This window comes from Chanodichthys erythropterus, chromosome 20, assembly GCF_024489055.1.
Source record: "Chanodichthys erythropterus isolate Z2021 chromosome 20, ASM2448905v1, whole genome shotgun sequence".
NCBI lineage: Eukaryota > Metazoa > Chordata > Actinopteri > Cypriniformes > Xenocyprididae > Chanodichthys > Chanodichthys erythropterus.
In genome coordinates this window covers 27,859,064-27,880,708 of record NC_090240.1, presented here as the reverse complement: position 1 = coordinate 27,880,708, position 21,645 = coordinate 27,859,064, and the positions used below count along the sequence as shown (strand labels likewise).

At 37.6% G+C, this 21,645-nt stretch overlaps 2 protein-coding genes across 3 annotated transcripts; both read right to left on the bottom strand.

Annotated features, from left to right (window-relative positions):
* Nucleotides 1-1,198: 1,198 nt before the first annotated feature.
* pm20d1.1 (peptidase M20 domain containing 1, tandem duplicate 1) lies at nt 1,199-8,230 on the bottom strand. Its single transcript, XM_067371261.1, has 13 exons — nt 8,012-8,230; nt 7,109-7,195; nt 6,698-6,933; nt 6,525-6,611; nt 6,301-6,434; nt 6,097-6,216; nt 4,836-4,911; nt 4,691-4,752; nt 4,526-4,604; nt 4,354-4,425; nt 2,250-2,415; nt 1,991-2,090; nt 1,199-1,913 (listed from the first exon to the last, which is right to left on the bottom strand). The coding sequence occupies exons 1-13, from the start codon at nt 8,220-8,222 to the stop codon at nt 1,799-1,801; spliced, it is 1,545 nt and encodes a 514-aa protein (XP_067227362.1). The 5' UTR covers nt 8,223-8,230; the 3' UTR covers nt 1,199-1,798.
* Nucleotides 8,231-8,828: 598 nt separating this feature from the next.
* lemd1 (LEM domain containing 1) lies at nt 8,829-18,056 on the bottom strand. Of its 2 annotated transcripts, XM_067371977.1 has the most exons (10): nt 17,720-18,056; nt 14,541-14,643; nt 14,310-14,465; nt 13,280-13,341; nt 11,875-11,943; nt 11,477-11,572; nt 11,277-11,366; nt 11,119-11,205; nt 9,590-9,654; nt 8,829-9,463 (listed from the first exon to the last, which is right to left on the bottom strand). In XM_067371977.1, exons 1-10 carry the CDS (start codon nt 17,909-17,911, stop codon nt 9,169-9,171), a joined length of 1,215 nt encoding a protein of 404 aa, XP_067228078.1. In that variant the 5' UTR covers nt 17,912-18,056; the 3' UTR covers nt 8,829-9,168. The 2 variants fall into 2 exon arrangements, with proteins under 2 accessions (XP_067228078.1, XP_067228077.1); XM_067371976.1 differs by lacking the exons at nt 11,119-11,205; nt 11,277-11,366; nt 11,477-11,572; nt 11,875-11,943.
* Nucleotides 18,057-21,645: the final 3,589 nt, after the last annotated feature.

Here is a 21,645-nt window from a genome sequence, read left to right as displayed (position 1 = left end):
TTAGTTCATGGTTATTCATGTACTGTTATTGTAAAGTGTTACCCAATGTTCTATGACGAGTCATGAAGGTACTGTGCTACTCCGCAGCAGTGCAGATCCGACCAGTGTAAAATAGTCCTAATATAAACACTTATTATAGGTGTAGTATAGTGATTCAGGATAAGACAAAAACAGTGTGGAAAATGGATTCATTATGTGCTTGCTCTATATAACTTTTTTTCATTTTGAACACACACACACAAAAAAAAATGTTACAGACAGCAGCTTTAATGAATAATGCCTATTTTACTACTCTTTAAACCAATAAATAAAAATGTTTAAGGCCCAGTAAGGCGATGCAACCAGGGAAAATATTTACTAGATGAGAGCAATGAAACAAAGGTCAAATACATTAGAGGTTATAAACTACATAAAGACGGTGTCAAAATGTCCTTCTGGAGGAGTCTTTATCTTCTCTCTGCATCTTGATGACGTTGCAGGAGTCTACAGTATTTCTGTATAGGGCAGCTATTGTCTCAACCAGCTCCATAAACATCTGAATACTGAATACTTTTCATGTAACATTTGACTATTAATCATTGACAGTGTGACAGAGCAAAGTCAAAAATACAAACTCTTGACATACAGAAGACTCCTTGTGAAATATTACATAAAAAAAATGCAATAACCTGAAGGCTAAGATATTCTATTCAGTGAAGAGGAGCAGAGTGTAGGCAAGCCAGAGGTTGTGTGTGCAAACTGTAAACCCAGCTGACCCGACGTCCTTCGTTTACAGAGTTACTCTGCGTGTGCTGCTGCTGGCCTCAGAATTAACCTTGAGTTACCCAGCACCAACACAATAGCTTTTTTTTCAATAACAAGAAAATCTTGAGATTTAAAAACATTGGAAGGCATATTTTGCATGGACAGAAGATGCATACATAACTTTTAAAGCTAATGCATAACTTTTTCACACACAGCTTTTACCAGCCTACGTCCGTTATCCTCACCCCCCTAAACCTCACTCCCATCCGGGTCACGGCACCAATGTAACCCCTCCACGTCCACATGGGAGTCGGGGGCTCTAACAAAGAACCTAGTGATTTGTATTAAAAATTACTCATCCAGTGAAAACTATCCAAATATACTATAGAAAGGAATTGCAAGAAAATTATTTTTATTATAAATCATGTAATTTTACATGCATCATTTCAAGCAAATTAAGGAAATATATTTACAGTCATTTTTCAAAGTTTGGGGTCAGTAAGATTTTGTTTATGCTTTTAAAAGAAGTATTTTATGCTCACCAAGGATACATTTATTTGATCACAAATACATTAAAAACAGTAATATGGTGAAATACTATTACAATTGAAAATAATGGTTTTCTAATTGTTTATATTTTTAAAATGTAATTTATTCCTGTGATGAAAAGCTGAATTTTCAGCACCATTACTCCAGCATTCAGTTTCACATGATCCTTCAGAAATCATATGTTGATTTTCTGCTCAAGAAACATTTCTTATTATTATGTTTTGAAAACAATTGTGCTGCTTAATATTTTTGTGCAAACTGTGATGAATAGAATTTTCTGTTACATTATAAATATCTGTACTTTGGATCAAATTAATGCATCCTAGTTGAATAAAAATATTCTTTCAACAACAACTAAAAATAATTTTTGACTGACCCCTTTTGAACAGTACTGTACATGAACATAGAATAAAATATGTTTTGTGCAGATTTTATATTCACGTTCATTCAGTCAGAACAAAGCTTATAAATTCCACAGAATTCCAAAGCATGACATCTGTTCATTTTAGGTGCGAGGTGCCGGCAAGTTCCTAATGTCACTATTCTGCATGAGCTGAAAGTAGAACAGCACGATCTCTTCATAGTTTTGGATGGAGATTCTCTCATTCACACCGTGGAATCTAAAGGGAAGTACAAGCTGTTTAATATTTAGTTCCTTTTACAGCTTCAGATAGAGTACCAATTCCGTGTGTCATACCTTGCAGTATCACCGGGTTTGTACCATGATGGGGCAAAGCGATAAATGTCCGGAGACAGTTCTGTGTAGTGCCGGCTGTCAGTGTTACCCACACAGATCCCTGTGAGAGGAAATCATACAACTTGATTTTGATTTGTTGACAAAACTAAGAGTAAGAAAAGCTCTTCATGAGTCAATGATGTCTGCAAGAGGCACTTAAACCCCTTGAGCTCTTGATAGAGAGCAAATATGACAGTGATGACAATGCTGAAAGCCTTACCAGGAGATACAGTGACCTGAGGGAAAATGTCCTGCACAGTTTTCTTTATGATCTGGTACCCAAATGTATCGTCATCATAAGAACTGACGGGCAGTGGGTCAAATCCACTCACAAACTCTACCTTCACACGCTCATCAGATATGGTGGATTCAATCAGCTTTAGAACCTAGAATGTGAATAGGGAATTAATTAATAAACTTTTGGTTTTACTAAACTTATATTAAACTTAAAGGTGCCAACGAACGTTTTTTTTTACAAGATATAATATAAGTCTAAGGTGTCCCCTGAATGTGTCTGTTAAGTTTCAGCTCAAAATACCCCATAGATTTTTTTTTATCATTTTTTTAACTGCCTATTTTGGGGCATCATTAAATATGAGCCAATTTATGCTGTGCGGCCCCTTTAAATGCTGACACTCCCCGCCCACGGAGCTCGCGCTTGCCTTAAACAGTGCATAAACAAAGTTTACACAGCTAATAACCCTCAAATGGATCTTTACAAAGTGTTCGTCATGCATGCGGCGGATTATGTGAGTATTGTATACTGTTATATTGTTTACATTTGATTCTGAATGAATTTGAGGCTATGCTCCGTGGCTAACGGCTAATGCTACACTGTTGGAGAGATTTATAAAGAATGAAGTTGTGTTTATGAATTATACAGACTGCAAGTGTTTAAAAATGAAAATAGCGACGGCTCTTGTCTCCGTGAATACAGTAATTAACGATGGTAACTTTAACCACATTTAACAGTACATTAGCAACATGCTAACGAAACATTTAGAAAGACAATTTACAAATATCACTAAAAATATCATGTTATCATGGATCATGTCAGTTATTATTGCTCCATCTGCCATTTTTCACTATTGTTCTTGCTTGCTTACCTAGTCTGATGATTCAGCTGTGCACATCCAGACATTAATACTGGCTGCCCTTGTCTAATGCCTTTCATAATGTTGGGAACATGGGCTGGCATATGCAAATATTGGGGGCGTACACCCCGACTGTTACGTAACAGTCAATGTTTTGTTGAGATTCGCCTGTTCTTCGGAGGTCTTTTAAACAAATGAGATTTATATAAGAAGGAGGAAACAATGGAGTTTGAGACTCACTGTATGTCATTTCCATGTACTGAACTCTTGTTATTTAACTATGCCAAGATAAATTAAATTTTTCTTTCGAGGGCACCTTTAATATATTAAAGTTTGAAAATCTACCACTGATGTACAACAATAGAACGTTCAGTATTTAAAATGTAACCAACAGCAATTAATATTTGCATACTCAATTCTGATAGGTGTTCTTTCGTACATCTATTTATTTTTCCATTAATTTAGTTATCAGTAAACTCACTCAAAATCCAAAAAATATTTTTTTTTAAAGAGTTACGCAATTTAAATAATAGTAAATTAATAATTCCATCAAATTGAACTGAATAATCCTTATGCAATTTAATTTAATAATTGATTAAGGATTGTTCAATTATTAATCGCATGTCAATATTATACAAAATGATGAGTATAAAACTACTTAAACTAGGAGGGAATTAATAATACATAAAACAAAGTATAAAACTAAGGAAAACGAACATAATTGAAATAAACAGCTACTTTACAAACTTAAAAAAAAAAAACTTTACAAAAACATTTTTTTCTTAATAGTTTAATATTTCTTAATATTTCTTTCTTGATTATTTAGAGAGAGACTGGTTTCATTTAATATGTTTTTACTAGTAAATTTGTAAATGTATACAAAATTTATGAGTGGAATGAAAATTAGTAGAATGGCAAAAGTAGTTTCGTAGTTTTTTACTTTATAACATTATAATACAGTAGTTTTGAGAGTGAAAGTAAATGGATAAACAGACGTAAACACAGAAAAGACCATTCTGAATTCTGATTGGTCTTTTCAGTCTCTTTATCCATTTGCATATTACTATTAATGTCTGTCTGTGTGTGAGTTTTGTATCAGTATATTCCAGCATCTGCAGCTTTAACTCAGGGTTGAGCAGAAAATTCCTTTGTTGTCAAGCAATGCAAATCTAGTTAAAAGTATGAGCTAACTAAATGTGCTAATGCTGTGGCTACAGCGTGACCTCTAACCTCCTGCAATGTCTGGGATGAGTGGATACGGAAGTTGGCAAAAGCCTCAGCATATGCCGGCATTACATTAATCTGTCAGAGAGAAAGAAATAGTCAGATCTCCATTCATACTAAGAGTATTTTTTTATATAAAATTGTGCATAAACAGGAAATGATGTGAATAACAGCCCACCTTCACACCCGAGTTAAACATTGTGACGGCAGTTGTTGTCCTTACAAAGGCATTTGTGTCAGGCTGTCCTTCCAAAATACTGCAAATGTGATTTGAAAGATCAGATTAGAGCATGTACTGACTTAAGAAATATTAGTTACTGTATTGAGCAAAAACGTGGCCTACCCGCTGAGCAGTGAAGAGAAGAGCCACAGATTAGACATGATCATTCTGTGTGGCCAACCGAACTAGAAGGCAAAAGAGAGTGTAAAGCAACTCAGTATTTGTAGGAGTGTCATTAAGCATTTTAAAATCATCTTTGATTGATCACCTTATGTGCCAGGTGCTCAAATGTGGCACGCTCAGGACCATGACCAAAAAGATTGGGCATCCGGTTCTTCTCCAAACTGAGAAATTTTATAACAAAAAAATTATTAATTAATTTATCAGTAAACATCAACATTATGCAATCTGATTAATTAAACAAAACAAAAAAAGTGTAAAAATACTTGATCTAAAACAATAAAAAGTCTCTGTTGTCCCCAGAATGTGTCTATGAAGTTTCAGCTCAAAATACCCCACAGATCATTTATTATAGCTTGTCCAATTTGGGTGTGAGCAAAAACACACCATTTTGTGTGTGTCCCTTTAAATGCAAATAAACTACAGCTCCCAGCTCCCTTTCCAGAAGAGGGCAGAGCTTTAACAGCTTGCGCTTCGGTTGCTCAACAACAACAAAGCTGGAGAATCTCACGCAGCCAAAACGATGATTGTCGGTAACGGTGTTCAGCCTTAAATTGTTCAAACCGGAGTCGGACACTGATGGAGAGACTCAGGAAGTTACAACTTTTAGAATGAAACTAGACGTTTCTGAATGGTTAGTGGATAAATTTATGTAGTTGCTGTGGAGTTGATTCAGCTCATCGACTAGCATGTGCTGTCATGTTGATCTTTTGTGCAAATCCAGTGTTGAATTGACCCTTGTTTGTGAAGCAATCTGGCGTAAAATGACGGCATGGTAACAACACTCTACTACAACAACCTCTTCTCTAAAGCAGCCCAACACAGCCTTGCCTCCTGTCCTTATGTAAATTTTGGGGTTCGTGATGTTACCAACCCAGAAAGAAGCTTGTTGTAGTCCCTACCAGCCATTTGTTGTAGTCCTTAAAAAGCGATTTCTTTAAAAGAATATATCTCCCTTTGCATTGAACTTTGAGTGTCATAACTTTGCAGATGTTGTTTATGCTCAAACAGCAACATTACACACTAACTAAAGTTAAAAAAGTGAAATCATAATCAAGGACCCCTTTAAAAGTAATGCAGTACTTTAATAGTGACTTGAAAAAGTAATCTAATTAAGTAACTCACGTTACATGTAATACAACACTGATTATAACCTGCTATAAAACAGTAGTTTTGAGAGGTGTAAATGTGCCAGACGAACGTTGATAACGGCTTTTGCATTGGGTTTGTTCCATTCTTTCTTGCTTTTTAAAATGCAATATAGTCCGTTACAGGTGCAAAGAAAATATTTATATTAAGATTATCATTAGAGTTTTCATATTACAGTAAATTTGAACATATTTTCCTGCCTTCTGACAGCTGAAGCCAAGATGCCAATGCTGCTCTCTCTGGGCGGCATGGATGAATGTCCTGGAGCGCTGCTGACACTCAGCTTTACTGTGGCCTGACCCTTCTCACTAACACCAATTCTACGAAAACACACAAAGTATAAATTACACACTATAATTCAGTCTTAAAATAATTATATTAATACAGTAAAACAATGGTCTCACAGGGCAGCAGGATCGTTTAGGCCATCTACCACACCATCCAAAATTGTGAGACCTTCATCTAAAACATACAGAAGCTTCACCCCTCGACTCTTCAACAGTTTCACAATATTCACAGCACCTTTTGGGCCACTAATCTGAGAAAATCGATTAAACAGCTGCATTAAGACAAGCTTTGATTTCAGCAGATGAACTATGGTTAACATACAGTATGATCTTATACTGACCTCCTCGTCGTGACCCAAACCAATGTAGAAGCTTCTCCGAGGGGTGTAACCTCGTTCCAGCAGGTATTCCAGCGCCTGAAGGATCCCCTTCAAGAGCACATCATTACAGTTAGCATCAGGTTAGAGTAAACACTTGTTCCAATGTAAAACAATGCAGTGCTGAATCACTGTACCATCACAGACTGTTTGTTGTCGATGGTTCCTCGCCCATAAATGAAGCCATTGATCTCTTGAGCAGAGAAAGGAGGAGCGTCCCACCCATCCGCCTCATCGGCCGGCACTACATCAATGTGAGCCAGCAGCATGTACGGCTCCAGATCAGGCTCTCTCCCTGGTACCGTGAACAGATGGCTGTAGTTTCCCACCACCTCATGTTTGACCAGGCTGGATGAGAAAACCTTTGGGAAGACTGCAAGAGCACCAAATAACTTAGAACAAACATTTTATTATTGTTACCAAGAACGTTTGTTTAGAACTTTAGGAGAACCTTGTGAGAACATTCTGAGTTCTAAACTGGGTTTACATATAAAATATGCAAGAAGAATCTATAAGTTCCCATGCTTTGGGCATCATCAGTTCCTCACCCCTCCTTAGTAGCAGGTCAAACTCTTGCAGGGCGCTTATGTTCTGATCCGACTCTGAAAATGACACTGTGGGAATCTGAATTGCCACTATGGAAACATGAAAAGAAAACATGAGAATCTGACCACATTATTTTCTGATTAAAGTCAAAATTCTGATTTAGCCTTTTTTTCTGAAAAAAAAAGGGTTAACATTGGGTTTTCAAGCCCTGATCTCAATTCTCACTTATCTCCTTAACAGACAAAGCCTGCAAGTATGAGCTCTGTAAGGTTTGATTTCCCTGCTAAACGAAAACTGAGATCAAGCATCCTGCAAGCATCCCCCCCCACACACACACTCACAAACTCTCCTTCCCCCTGCCTCAAGTCACTGAAAGTTTATTCTATGTATAATGTACCTTTTGTATGTATTGTTTTTCCCTTTTCATGTTTGGTATCATTTTAAAAGTCTCACGGCACTTACGGTTGGTAAAACGGTCTCAATTTCACAGCAGTCACTAGAATTATGCAGAAGATGGAAAATTAAGGAAAATTCTGTCCTCTTTTTGGGTGGTGTCTCTTCTCCTCTCCCCCAAAACAGGTGTTGGCGTAATAAACATTTACGATCCTTTTGTTCTGGTCCCAGTATAAAAGGTAAAGAGCAAAGCAGTCATGTGGGATCTTCTGCAGGCCCCCACAGAGATATATATATATAACAGCAACACATTTAATTGGATTTTTATTTTTCCATAATCTGAAAACTATCAAATTCTGATTCAGAATATTCTGCATGTCTGCAAGTTTTGTTCCCCAAATAACACATATCAAATACCATTTATTTATAGTTATTACTATATTCATCATTTATGAAGCATTTAAATATTTAAGAAGTTAGACTTTTGATAAAACTGATTAAGCTTTCCTTACCTTTGAAATTCTGCAGCAGATTCTTTCTCTGTTCTGGACTTAAATCGGGATAAATAGTGGTTGTATTTCCCCATTGTCCAAGTTCTGTGTTCACTTTGAATGTAAATGTCTTACCGATCACAACAGAAAACAAAATTAAAACTGAAAGTAGGAGGATTAACAGCAGTATTCCAGAAAACTTCAAAACAGACTTATTGATTTTGGTATTCATCTTTCAGAAGTCTAAGAGAAATGAATCTCTGTATGATCATGGTTCACATTTTTATTGCCTCTCTGGTGATGCAACATAAGGGGCCCCTGCTGGTGTGATAGAGACAATCACAAATGTGAAGAGCAAATGAGATGAAAATGAGACCACCTGTTGTGTTGTGAGTAATCAACAACAGAGATATTGAAAGCTTTAAAATAAATGAACAACAAAGTAATTTGCAGAACACTGAGCTGCAGTACTCCAAGTATCTGCCTTCATTAATCATTTAATTATCCTTTACACCATTACAATACATATTTGTAAGGTCATATTTAATAGAAAAAGCAGCTGTAAATCATTTTCTGATATTTTAGGGGTTCACACAGGGCAGCTATTAATAAGCCAATTTATTCATTCAGAAATTCTTATGCTCTTTTAAAGCTTTTTTAAGGCCACTGGTCCCATTTGCACAAAATTTGACATCTAGAGAGCCTCCTGATCTTAATATAATTGAATTTATAAGCTTGCAAAGAACAATTTTAGGATAACATATTTATTTATTCACAAATAAAACAAAGTACATATTTAAAAACTGAAAGACACCATACATTACTCATTATTCCAGCTGTGTAAGATGGAAGAGAAGAATGTGAGTGTTCCTGCATAAGTTCAGGTAGCTGATGACAAAAGCACAAACAACCCAAAAACAAGGAAAATTGTATAAAATACAGATTTGTAGTAAAAGATCAATCAGAGAAAACAAACACTCCATGCACAGGACTAGCCAACTACACACCCCATCAGTTCAAGATTAAAATCCTATGAGGTCTTTGAAGGCAGGTATGGTGGAAGTTTCATTTAGTCCAAACACACAAACCTCTGACACCACTTTATAAAAGATAATCATATGACATCTTGCTGACTAGAACCTGAGATGAATTTGAAATAACTTCCTTTGGCATCAGTGTTAAGCTGTATCGTCAGTGGCAGGGGAGTCCTGTGAGGTGGATATAAGAGCAGCATCGTGCAGACCATCGAGCAGCGCAGTGAAAGGACTGGAGAGTGGCTCTTCTATGGATGAGTAGATGAGGAACAGCAGGCAGGCCACCAGGAGAAATACCATGATCTGAACCCACAGAGGCACTAGACGCTGCTGAATCTCCTGCCTCTCCAGTGTAGTCGGACTCAGTAGCGGCATTTCTGGGTATTTAAACTGCACAGGGCGGCCTGCGGCTCCCTTTATAGGCCGTCTCTTTGTAGCACTGCAGGAAGGAAAAAGACATTAGGACTAATTTACACTGTCAAAATTAAATTAGAGGCATGCTAATCAATATTTTGCGAACAATGGTAGCACTTAAGTATGAGGAAATATCCCAGATGGTACTTACTAGATTCCAGTGGGGGTTTTGGCAGTGTCAGGGAACATCTCTGAAAGAACATCCATCACAGGTTCCTATTGGTCAAAAAAAAAAAAAAAAAAGTCTGAATAAGAAAACCTACACAAAGAAGTGAATCGGGACATCACAAAAACCACAAAACATATGGAAGTATAGAGTGAAAAGGAAGAGGATTACCAGCCAAGATTCAAGAAAAACACAGGGCAGATTAGCAAGTCATTTGATATATAATCACCACTTATATAATCAAGGTTCAGAAAGGTACTAAAGACATTGTTAAATAGGTGACGTGACAAAAGTGGTGCAACCTTAAATTTCATGAAGTGACGAATAATTTTTGTGCGCAAAAACAAAACAAAAATAACGACTTTATTCAACAATATCTTCTCTTCGGTGTCATTCTCATATGTTAACAACATCCAACGCTTCCAGGTTCTACATCAGAACGCCGACTCATTATTGGCCGACTCCTGCGTCAGTTTCACACGCATGCATCGTGCTGCTCACATGATCAGCTTTGGCCAATACGGAGACGGCATTCAGACGCAAACATGGAAGCCTTCACTGTGCTTACTGCCTCACCTGCATAAGGACAATGACTGGGAAGAGAAGATATTGTTGAATAAAGTCGTTATTTTTTTGTTTTTGCGCACAAAAAGTATTCTCGTCGCTTCATAACATTAAGGTTAAACCACTGCAGTCACATCGGCTGTTTTAACGATGTTTTTAGTACCTTTCTGTACCTTGAAAGTGTTGATTATAATGCTCATATACCTCTCGGATTTCATCAAAAATATCTTAATTTGTGTTCCAAAGATGAACGAAGGTCTTACAGGTGTGGAACGACATGAGGGTGAGTGAGTAATGACAGAACTTTCATTTTTGGGTGATTTTAAGTATATTTCCTCAAATTCTCAGAAGCTTGCTATAAAGGGGAAAAACATTCCCATTCTCATCACAATCATTTGTAAAGTACAATACATTTTTTCCTAAAGCTTTCGGGTTAAAACAGGTGATGAAGAGTAACAGTGTAGCTCAGCCATACAGGGTTTAAGAATCATGTGAGCTGCATTCATGCGCACAGCATTAAGATCTAAGACACAGAAACAAGAAAGCCAGGCCTTTGATAGAACTCATGAGCGCTTTCCTCTCTCTGACCTTCCAAGCATCAATGCAGTGACTGCACTTCACAGTACATTTTAACTTTTAAATCAGGAGAAATGAAGGAGTACTAAAAATATACTAAAATTAAATTGAAAAGAAGCATTTTCCTTGGTTTTTACTTTTAACAGAGGTTAAAGCTCTCAGGTATGTGAAGTCAGTGCAATAAAGTGAGAAAATTAAGAAACAAAAGAGAACTCAGAGGGATTTCCCAAAGGACAGAGGGAGTGTAAAAGCCCATTAGATGTCTGGCAATGCAGTATGTCTGCTGAATTAACCATCCACCGAAAGAGTGAGGACAAACAAAGAGGCAGACCCTGAGGAGAGAGGAGCAAGGCTGAGGGGGGAAAAGCAGTTACTCTGACAGTTTTTTTCTTATGGGTTGATGGAGATGTTAAACAAAGAGATCTGCCGGTCATGGTGTCTTTATCCAGCCTCATGTAGTCCTGATGAGAAATGAGAGCTTTTGTCAGACTTGAGCGCTGCCGTTAAAGAAAACATTATCTGTAGCACAAACCCGCAGGTCCCTGCTGTCCACCGTCTGCTTGTTTCTTTGACCAGATCTTTTCTCAATCTCTGATTGTTTTGACTGAGAACTGAATCTGTTCTCCATCTGCAGACAAAACAAATACAATCACACCCCAAGACTCAAAACAAAATCGCTGCCAATCATCCCACAATTATCGAGACTCTCAGAACAAACTCTCTCAAACACACACTCCCCTCTTCCACCATCTGAGTGATGCTGAAGGATCTGCACTGGGACCCACTTTGACCCAAAGAGCCATTCTGGGTGGAATTTAAAGACTTGTGCTGAATCTTTCCCTGCAAGAGAACCAAACTGAATAAAGCACAAGTCTGGAACAGTCAATCAGATGTAGCACCAAAAGCCCATAATCCTTCAGTGCAATGAATTAAACATTTCTAAAAAAAAAAAAAAAAAAATGTGCAAGACGGCAAAAAATAACTGGTTATAACATCTCTCTTGAATCTTTCACACCACAAAATCTGTAGAAGAAATAAATTATAGTGCCGTTGACCCCTTTATCCCCCTGCAGAAAAGATCAGGACGGACACTTTATAATTGTGCCCAATAAGAACTGTTCATACTGTACATTTACAAATCCAGTTGAGGGCACAAAGCAGCGTGGGTAAAAATCTCTGTTGTTACTGAACACGCCCACCTGTGGATGTGAAAAATGCAATACAACATACGTCACAATTTAATGCCATACTAACTTTAACCACAGAGTGGTACCATTGTTCACAATACTGAAAACCACATTGAGACATTAAAGCTGCAGTGCGTCATTTATGTTAAAATATTTATCCTGTTCAGCTTAATATGCAGAAACAACTATTAGTAGGTTGTTTCTGTAGGTTGAAACAAAGCTCTGTAGTGCTAAACATTGTTTAACTGTTTGGTGCTTGCCTCTCTTTAGTATGTGGGTGAAACTGGGTTAGATGCAAGCTCCAGAAATTGAATAAAGCCCATATAAAAGAGCTAGATGTGGAAGGAAAAAGGCTCAAAATTGACATTTATCTAGCTAAAGCTATTTTCTAAACAATAATGACAAAAAAAAAAAAAAAAAATATTCCAATGCCTTTTTACTTAGTTGGGTTTTCTGCTCAGTTTACAGAGTATCAGCAAAAAAAAAAAAAAAAAAAAAATCTAAGGCTTTTTAAGACCTGCACAAATACAAAAATAATACTGTATGTCCATTAAGAACAAATCAATACAATGTCAAAATCAATAACGCACCTCAGAATCTTTTGCTCAATTGAACAGGCTATGGTACATATTCAGCTGGGAACTTAAAACTGCTTATCAGCAAAACAGGGTAACTGCATGTTTAAAATACTCAATGCGCATTTTATACAATATGTATCGAAAATGGCTTATGTACTTGTATATTAATACACAGTCACCAACATAACCACAGATAAATTGTTCACAATATCTATATCATGCATTTAGAAAATAGAATGAACTTCCTTTTTATATCATTTAGGATATTTAAGACTTTTTATGGTCTTAAATTTGACAAAAACTGAATTTAAGACTCTTTTTAAGGACCTAGAGAACCCTGAAGTGTCCTGAGCAGCCAAATACTGCAACATTGGCTCTTTAGGGCAGGATTATCTGTTTGTCATTATTTATGACACCATTTTATGATGCTGGTGGCATTGAAATTACACACTTCAGCTTTAAACTCCATCATACCACCAAGTGAGCTTGAGTTACCATCAAGGGCCTCTTTGCTACATCAAAAGTGTCAGTCTCACATACATCATTTATAGCCTTACACAACTAAACTGATGGACAGCTGGTTTGCCTTGCCTCTTTACACAGAAAGACTCAAGCAACATGTTGTCCAAGTTAATGAAAAAAAAAAAAAAAAAAAAAAAAGAAAAACACTCATAGCAGAATATGGAGAGCCAGTTGAGATAATGGATGAATCATGTTTCAGTCTCAGGGGGAAACAAAGGACGGATTCAGGTGCATGTAGAGCCACTTACTCTGCTTCCTGTTTTGCTGGTCTCTGTACAGGACACAGTTTCAGACCGAAGCTGCTCTGAGTCTAGAATACATGCAAAATAAAAAGGTATTAGCAGCAAGAACAATGACAAGAGTCTTTGAGAAACACAATACAGACAATAAAAAAAAAACATTTACTATAAATTAGTGATGGGTCACAATGGCTGACAAGATGTCCAATTCTTAGAAAGTCATGTTTTTAGTGCCAGTTCTTCTGGCTACATCTCCATTAATCTGGATACCTTTGAAAGGTATGGCCTTTCATCCAGACTAAGACAACATTTTTTGTCCTGTGAAAATTGAGCTTTTGAAGACACTCTCCCAAGTGGATACATTTGAAAACAGTTTTCATGTTGTAGTGTGGACTACAACATGCATGTTTAGTCATGTGATGCATATTGTACCGATAGATATCTATGTTTATACCAGTTTGTGTCTGCCTGCTATGAGCTATTCACTTTTGTTGCTAAAGATAAATGCTACTACTTTGTACAATTTTCATATTACATTCCTGCAAAGATGACAGGAGAAAATAAATAAATAAATAAATAAATAAAGACACCAGTAAATGGTAAGATATTATGCTAATAAAATGATCATGCCAGAAAAATATTGTAAGAACTGTATTATGTTTGGTCTCGCAGTATCATTTCAGTGAGCTTTTATTACATTTTAAGCATGCACAGTAAGATTATTTTAGCATTATCCGATGTTTCAGTGTGAATGAGAAACTTGAAAAAGCTCTAGTGTGGACAGAGTGTTTTGAAAGGAAAATGCTGTTTTCAAATGTATACGCATTAATGTAGACACAGCCTTAGTTAGCATGCAAACAAGTCTCAAGTGTTTTGTGCCCTTCCGTCAAGGTGCTTTTGAACAAGAACACATCCTATATGAAGTTTTGAAGTCCTCTAATTGGGTTCAGCTTATTTATTCAAGGCTTTGTTAAACTGATAAATCGACTAATCATTCAGACAACTCAATGAATATTCGAGAATCAATGCTGCTCCCTACCGGAGTCCTTGTCCTCATCTTCCTCCCTCTCAGCCTCTTCCTCACTGTCCGAGTAGAGGCCTGCATCCCCTGTGCCGTTGATTCTGTGCTGTGAGGTCCGTGCTGAAGAATCCAGCAGCTTTTTCAGCTTCTTTTCATATAAACCTCTAGTGGAGGCTGCTCAGAGAACACACACACATGAACATGTTGAATTTATAGCCTAATCTGTTTTGAAACGTGACTCAGACTGACCTACAATGGGTCCGGCTTTAACCCCATACTGGAGCAGTTTGGCTTTCAGCTGATCATCAGTCAGTAAACTCAGGTCTACCATGTCTGCCGCTTCTTTCTTGGCCTGTACAGTGAAATAAACACACAACAAACTATTTAATCAAATCCTCTGGAGGCAGTGAAATTATAGCGATTCATCATGGTAGAGTGAGGAATCAGCACATTTTAGCATAATCTAATAAACATATGCTGACACTAGCTTGCCAAAGGGTGAACCTTGGCTCACGCAATCCTCAATAGACTCTTGTTTTGAGGCTTTCTTGCCTTTGCATCTTGCACTGACACATTCTGAAAAGGGGTCACATCCAATATTAGCTGCTGTAGCAGTTTCTCAACACATACCAACCTCAGGCTAAAGAAACTTCTTCACGTTTTAGCAGAATTGAGCACGCTTTCCACGTTCACAAAATAAGGTGCACAGAAAAGAGCCAAATAAAGTGAGTCTAGATAAAAAGTCAACACATTTGTGACATTTAGGAAAACAAAAAAATAAAAAAAAGACCAGTGTTACAGATATGAGGTTTGCACTGTTATGTAAAAACAGCAGAAATGCACAGCAGTGCTAATGGATCAGAACAGATGACGTTTATCTGAGCCGTTTCAATGTAGCGTTTAGTCAGAAAGCCCTCTAGCACTTTGTTTCTCAAACTTTTTAGGTGGCAGACCACTTCAACAATAAAACAAAAATCACAGACCACTAATAGTCTCATTTCCTAGTCTTCACTGATCCTGCCTTGAGCCACCAATAATATCCATATTTTTTTCTAGCAAAAAAGCTCGACAGCAGTTTTGTGCTTATTTAAATGGAATTTATCAGAAGGCTACTTTCAGCTAATGACCCTAAATGAGCTGACTGTTTGCTAGCTAAGACATTAGACCAAAACACTTACATTATTTAAGTGTTTCTCTTGTCTCACTTGAAAAATCATAAGTCATTGGGAGTGTATAATGTGTGTTTACAGTATTTTTTTATATATATATATATATATATATATATATATATATATATATATATATATATATATATATATATATATATATATATATATATATATATATAATTAGGGGTGGTGAAAAAAATCGATTATTGATTAATCGCGAGTATGTTATGGACGAGTATGAATCGATTATTAAATTTTCAAAAATCGATTTTTTATTTATTTATTATTGTTTTTTTTTTTGCATTATTTTATTTTGTAAAAAATGTTATACCGGGAGTTGAACGTAACGAACGCGCCCAGTTCCAGTTAGCAAGCGCGTGTAACGGCAGCCAGAGCAGGTGTGTAAAATGGAAGAACCAGGAACGAGCAACCAACCGATCCACCCAGCCAGGGGCGGACTGGCCATCTGTGTGATCTGGAGAATCACAGAACGGCCGGTACTCCAGGACGGCCGGCGGGCCGGCCCACCACCCACCGCCACGCACGCAGTCATCATCTGTTTTTTTTCCCCCACTAATCTGTTTCACACTCCAGTACTGTAGGGGGCAGCAATGCACCTTTAAGTTGGATGCCAGCTGCACTGGCCGTGGCCGCCAAGTAAGCAGCAAAGACGTTAGATCAGTGGTCTCAAACTGCCGGCCCGCAACTGATCTCAAAAATAAAACATAATCCGGCCCGCTAAATTATTCTTATTCTTATTCTCTAGTTGCTACCTGTCTGATATGCAAAGAAAAAGTCGCCGTTCTAAGGGGCATTCACATATCGCTTCCGCGCCGCATTCTCCTTTCCAATGCGCTTTCGCTCCAGTGGCGTCTGTCGTTGCTATGCAACCATGAGCCGCGCTCTCAATCGCTTCTATTACAGTAAAAGCACTCGACTTTAAGTCACAAGCGCCGATTTAAACCACCGAAACTTTTTCTTTACCTTGACAAGCGCGATACTAACGGTCTAATCAGATTCAATGAACAATGCTAAGCTATGCTAAAAGTGGTACCGCCAGAACCGGAGATCGGCTGAATGGATTCGAAAACGGTAAATCTCAACTGTTTAACTCTAGGGGAGTTGGAAAATGAGCCTATTTTCAAAAAAAAGTGGAGTGTTCCTTTAAGGATACATCCATGCTTCCTTCAAAAATCGATCTGAGGAAGGTATCTCATGAGACAGGAAGTGAAGCTAACATTGGATTCGGATGTGCCTTGATGCCTTACTACCTTGAAATGTGTCCTCAGAAGGCAACATCTTCCAGTTTTCGGACGCAGACAATATTTGAGCCAGTAATACAGGGGTGGGGAACGTTGATCCTGGAGGGCCATTGTCCTGCAGAGTTTAGCTCCAACCCTATTTAAACACCCCTGAAGTTAATCAGGATTTTCTAGATTTCTAGGGTCTTCCGGATTACTAAAGTTACAGGCAGGTGAGTGTTTTTTTCAGGGTTTGATCAAAACTCTGCAGGACAATGGCGCTCCAGGATCAACATTCCCCACCCCTGCAGTAAGAGATACAATTCAAAAGGGTTTGTAATTTAAAAGGTTTGTTAACATAAAATATAAAAAAAAATTAAACTAAACCATGCTACTTTCCAGGGTAACACCACTTTGGTCATCACACATTGAACACTTCTAATCATAAACTGAGAATTTGACACCCGAGTCTAAGATGGCTCTAACCCAGATTCCCCAGCCCCCTCTGTGGGCCCCTGACCGACCCACACACACACACACACACACACACCTGCAGTGGTCTTACACACAGCCAGAGAGAGTGCGTGAGACAGCTGGAGCCCTATTCGACAACTTTGAGGAATCATGTTTCAGCCTCACACAAGGGAGAAAAAAAAAAAAAAATTCCCCATTTTGACAGAACAGTCTTTGATGTTTTGAGATGCATGCATGCTTTAACTGTATTTCACTGCAGTTGGGAGATGACAGGCAATGACCTACAAACTCCTCAACAGCTTGAAAGCAAAGAACATATGGGTATGAATATTCACAGCACAAATCAAATCTATTTCAATCACGCCACCTTGCGTCAAACTGTTGGAGAGACACGTGTAGATATGGAAACAGTTTGGGGAATCCTACAAACCTGTCTGCAAGATGCAACACATATTGCTAATCAAAACAGTCAAGTCAACAGTCTTCAGATATGAAGACTAATAACGTGACTTCTACAGCTGCTAAACCAGCGTTTTTAACTCACGTTGGCATTAAAATGATCCTCCTCTTCATCACTAGAGAAATCTGTGCTGTTTGTCCTCACATGTTTCAGATAAAGCTCCACATAAGCGTGTTTCTTGCTCTCCGGTGGGGGAAGATCCACATTATGCGCTATGAGCTCCGACTTCAGCCTCTCTTTGGAGAACTGAGAGGGGTCTTCCACAAACACCGGCATGTCAGGTGTGGAAAGCTAATGCATCTGAAAACCCAAGCCCTGAGGAAATGATTTTCGATGCTCGAATGAAACGTCGGCTTTGTATTACAAAAGAACTGGAAGCTCAGCGAGTTGAGAGTCCAAACAACCGTGTCACACCAGCAGCAGCTGCTGCTCGCCCGCCATGGTCTCCTTATATGCTCTGCGTGTGAAACGCCTATCAATTCATTCATGCGGCCTGTTCAGGCAAACTATTTAAAACGCTACTGTACAGGCTTAAATCAACACATAAGTCACACGAGACCAGAAACGCGCGGATATTAATTCTCAAGGTCAATAACGTGAGTAGCTTCTTGCAGGTAATAAATGGTAATCTAGTATCTTTGGTCATTATTTGCACGTTTGACCTGTTTAACCTGGGGAAAAACTGAAAACGACATATTTGCAGACTCACCTCGCTAGAAACTGTAGAGCTATTCACTCCTTACCAATGGTGTTTTAAACAAGCCTTAATGACGCCACCTTACCTGGATAGTATTTTAACGTCCGCGCGCTGACGTGACGTCCTCTGATGATTAATGGCAACGTCACACGTTGGATGTTTTCCCGCCATTTCTACAACGAAATGTCAGCTGCAAAAGATATAAGTTTATCGTTAGTGTTTATGTATTTGAACTATTACAAATACATAAAAATCAAACTTGTTATGTAAGGGATAGTGTGTTAGATGACCATTTTCGTGAAAATGTGATAATGACCAAATTAAAGGTGCAATATGTAAGACTTTTGTTCACTTGAGTGCTTATAATATCCCAAATGTTTCCATCCATTTGTAAAACGGTGAGAAATTGCAATTTCAACCAAGGCTTTGGGACGTGTGAGGATTCGCCTGTCAATTGCGTCATACCCTCGTTACCCTCGGTTTCCGGTTTTATTTTGTAAAAACCATGGAAACACCAATGACGCTTTAATATGTTTTAATAGGCAGTGGAACAACTGTTTTGATATATTTATAGACAGAAAACTAATTGTTGTTATAGCTCAACACAGTCTATATTGTTTAAATCTAATTTTCTTGATTTTTTGCGAGTACCATGCTTTACCATGCCTCAGAGAAAAACACTATTTTGTGAAATAGCTAACATAGCATAATCAGATGCAGCTTTATTTTTAGTAACAGTAATACAGCATTTTCTCCATCATACAATACGTTTTAAAATGAATTGCATGCCATTTATCTACAAGCATCCAGCATTTAATATGATATTCTAAAATTAATCTATCTAACTGCAGTGTGCAACAGTGTCTCACAGCAGCAGCCGAGCGAATGCACAGAGTAACGTTATAACATCATTTTTAAAACACTCAAATTTATCTAATATGATAAACAGAGCTGTACCTCATAGGCCTACTCATGACCAGGAAAGCGGAAGTGGCGCCAGCGACTGTGTCATAATAAAAGTCCCGCTGCTCGTGGCGTGTTGCGCAATCGCTCCAACGGCCTCGTTCAGCTCCTACAACACTCGGTCCTGCTTTGCTTCATACTACAGTAATGTAAATAATCGCATCCATGAACATGATTTCTTCCTAAGTCCTATCCCGAATGTTTCCACCAGCTGAAGACCACAAGATTCCGCGATCAAACTTGCCGTCATCAAGCTACGCCTTTGTTTTGAATGGGCCTCTAGCGGAGAGAAATCTTACATATTGCACCTTTAATAAATAGGCCTACAGGAAGAAATAATGAACTGATTTGATATTTTATTATTTCTTACTTACCTGAAAGTCACCATGAAAGCAAAATTGAAAATTCTTATTTTATTGTATGTTTATTCAATTCTCAATTCTAATATAGGCCTATAATATATCTATTATCATCTCACTGTAAGGAACTTTGCACGTTTTGAAGTTCATTGTCATGTCATGTCTTGCTTCACCATGTGCCTGCTTTCACTGCCTTATTTTTTTTTTTTGCCATAGTTACCCTTGTTAATTTTCCTGATGATTATCCAGGCCCCTCATTTCTTCCTTATCTTGTTAGTCTGCCTCTGTATAAATAGATTCCTGATTCTGTCTAAGTTTGGTGGTTATTGTTTGAGTTCATCAACTTAGTGTTTGTGTGTTCTCCCATGGTGTTCATTGTCTTTTCTGAAGTTCATGTTATTGCCATGCCTGGTTTCATGCCTTGCTAATCTGTGGATTACTTTGTCATGCCTGGAACCAAGTTTGTATTCATGTGACTGTTTAGTGTGGAATAAACTGCTTGCATTAAGATCATCGCCCTTCTTCCTTTGAGACAACACTGCAGAATAACCGACCCATTTGAGATGGACCTAGCAGCAGTTTTTCCTCCTGGAGCTCAACTTCTTCTGTTACACCAAGGTAACCGTTCCATAGAAGACCATACTCAAGATTTTCTGGACCTTGCATACCTGTCTGATTTTCCTGATAAAGCGCTTGCTGCTTTTTTTATCGTGGCAGTCTGAATAAGCCTGTTGAAAAACAACTCTTTTGGGACATTATGAAACAATTGAACAGGCTTTATTATTGAGTGGTATGTTCACTGTTGGATATGCAGAGGAAGAACTTTGTCATGTCCAAGTTGAACTTTTAGAGCCTTCCAAGGGTGCACACTTGGAAGGGTGAGATATCATTTGCTTATCGCACACTTCCAAGTGTGCACCCTTCCAAGTATGAAATAAGCAAATATATATCTCAGTATAAATAAATACAAAATTTGTGTTTTCATAATTTATTTTAATTATTATTGTGTAATTGTTGCTGTGTGATGTTTTTCAGCACAGTCACTGGAACACAACTTAAATATAACATAATCTCCTATTTTATAGAAGAAAATCATTTATAATAATAATAAAATATATTTATATTTTATCGTCATTGGTATCGTTATTGCAATAAATACCTGAAATTATGGTGATACTTTTTTTTTTGGCCATATATACTTGGGAGGGTATATATATGCAAGTGTGCGCCCTACCAAGTGTGCGCCCTACCAAGTGTGTCTATATAGTTTGCAAGAGCGCAATTATAAGCGAGTGCAATTATGAATTTTCCTGTTTGGCTTGATGAAGTTTAATGTCCTCAACAATGTCTTGCAACTTGTTAGCAACCGTCTTTTTCAAGACACATAAAAGCTTTTTTTAAAAAAAAAAAAAAACACGAGCTGAGTATTACTGATGTGTTTAACTTGAGCTTGTGATTACCACAGACCTTATTTCAGGCTTTTAACCAAAATCCTTTGGGATGATGGAATCGGAGCTTTATGAAAGCGGAATCTTACGACCTCTGGTATGTTGCCATTGTGAAATATCAAGTTTAGCGGTCATGCAAAATTAATTGATCCTTCAGTGTTGCAACTGATTAATATTAATAAAGTATCCTAGAGATCAATATAGTGAAGTTTAGTAACAATAAAGATTAATTTCATGACATCTGCTGCACAATGACCAGTTTACTAGAGCTGCTCTTTATGGCAAGGCAAAATATTTGAAAGATATAATCTGTATTTTACAGATAAAAGGCTGATGACACAATTTCACAATTGCTTACTAATTCTGTTGGTGTACCTCAAGGTTCCATATTAGGTCCTTTGCTATTCAGTTTGTACATTAATGACTTGCCTGATGTTTGTTCACCTACTGTAAACTGCCAGATGTATGCTGATGATACAATCATATATTTGCATGCTAAAAGTAAGAAGCAAGCTGCAGAAGAATTATCAGCAGAAATGGATA

Excerpts from the sequence above, each read along its gene's own strand:
- pm20d1.1 (XM_067371261.1), bottom strand. The coding sequence starts at position 8,222 with ATGAATACCAAAATCAATAAGTCTGTTTTGAAGTTTTCTGGAATACTG. Across the intron at positions 4,605-4,690 it reads TTCTCTTCACTGCTCAGCGG|TATTTTGGAAGGACAGCCTG; the intron begins GTAGGCCACGTT and ends TCACATTTGCAG. Across the intron at positions 2,416-4,353 it reads CATCCCAGACATTGCAGGAG|GTTCTAAAGCTGATTGAATC; the intron begins GTTAGAGGTCAC and ends TTCACATTCTAG.
- lemd1 (XM_067371977.1), bottom strand. The coding sequence starts at position 17,911 with ATGCCGGTGTTTGTGGAAGACCCCTCTCAGTTCTCCAAAGAGAGGCTG. Across the intron at positions 11,367-11,476 it reads AGATGGTGGAAGAGGGGAGT|AACAGATTCAGTTCTCAGTC; the intron begins GTGTGTTTGAGA and ends CTGCAGATGGAG. Across the intron at positions 9,464-9,589 it reads AAAACCCCCACTGGAATCTA|TGCTACAAAGAGACGGCCTA; the intron begins GTAAGTACCATC and ends TCCTTCCTGCAG.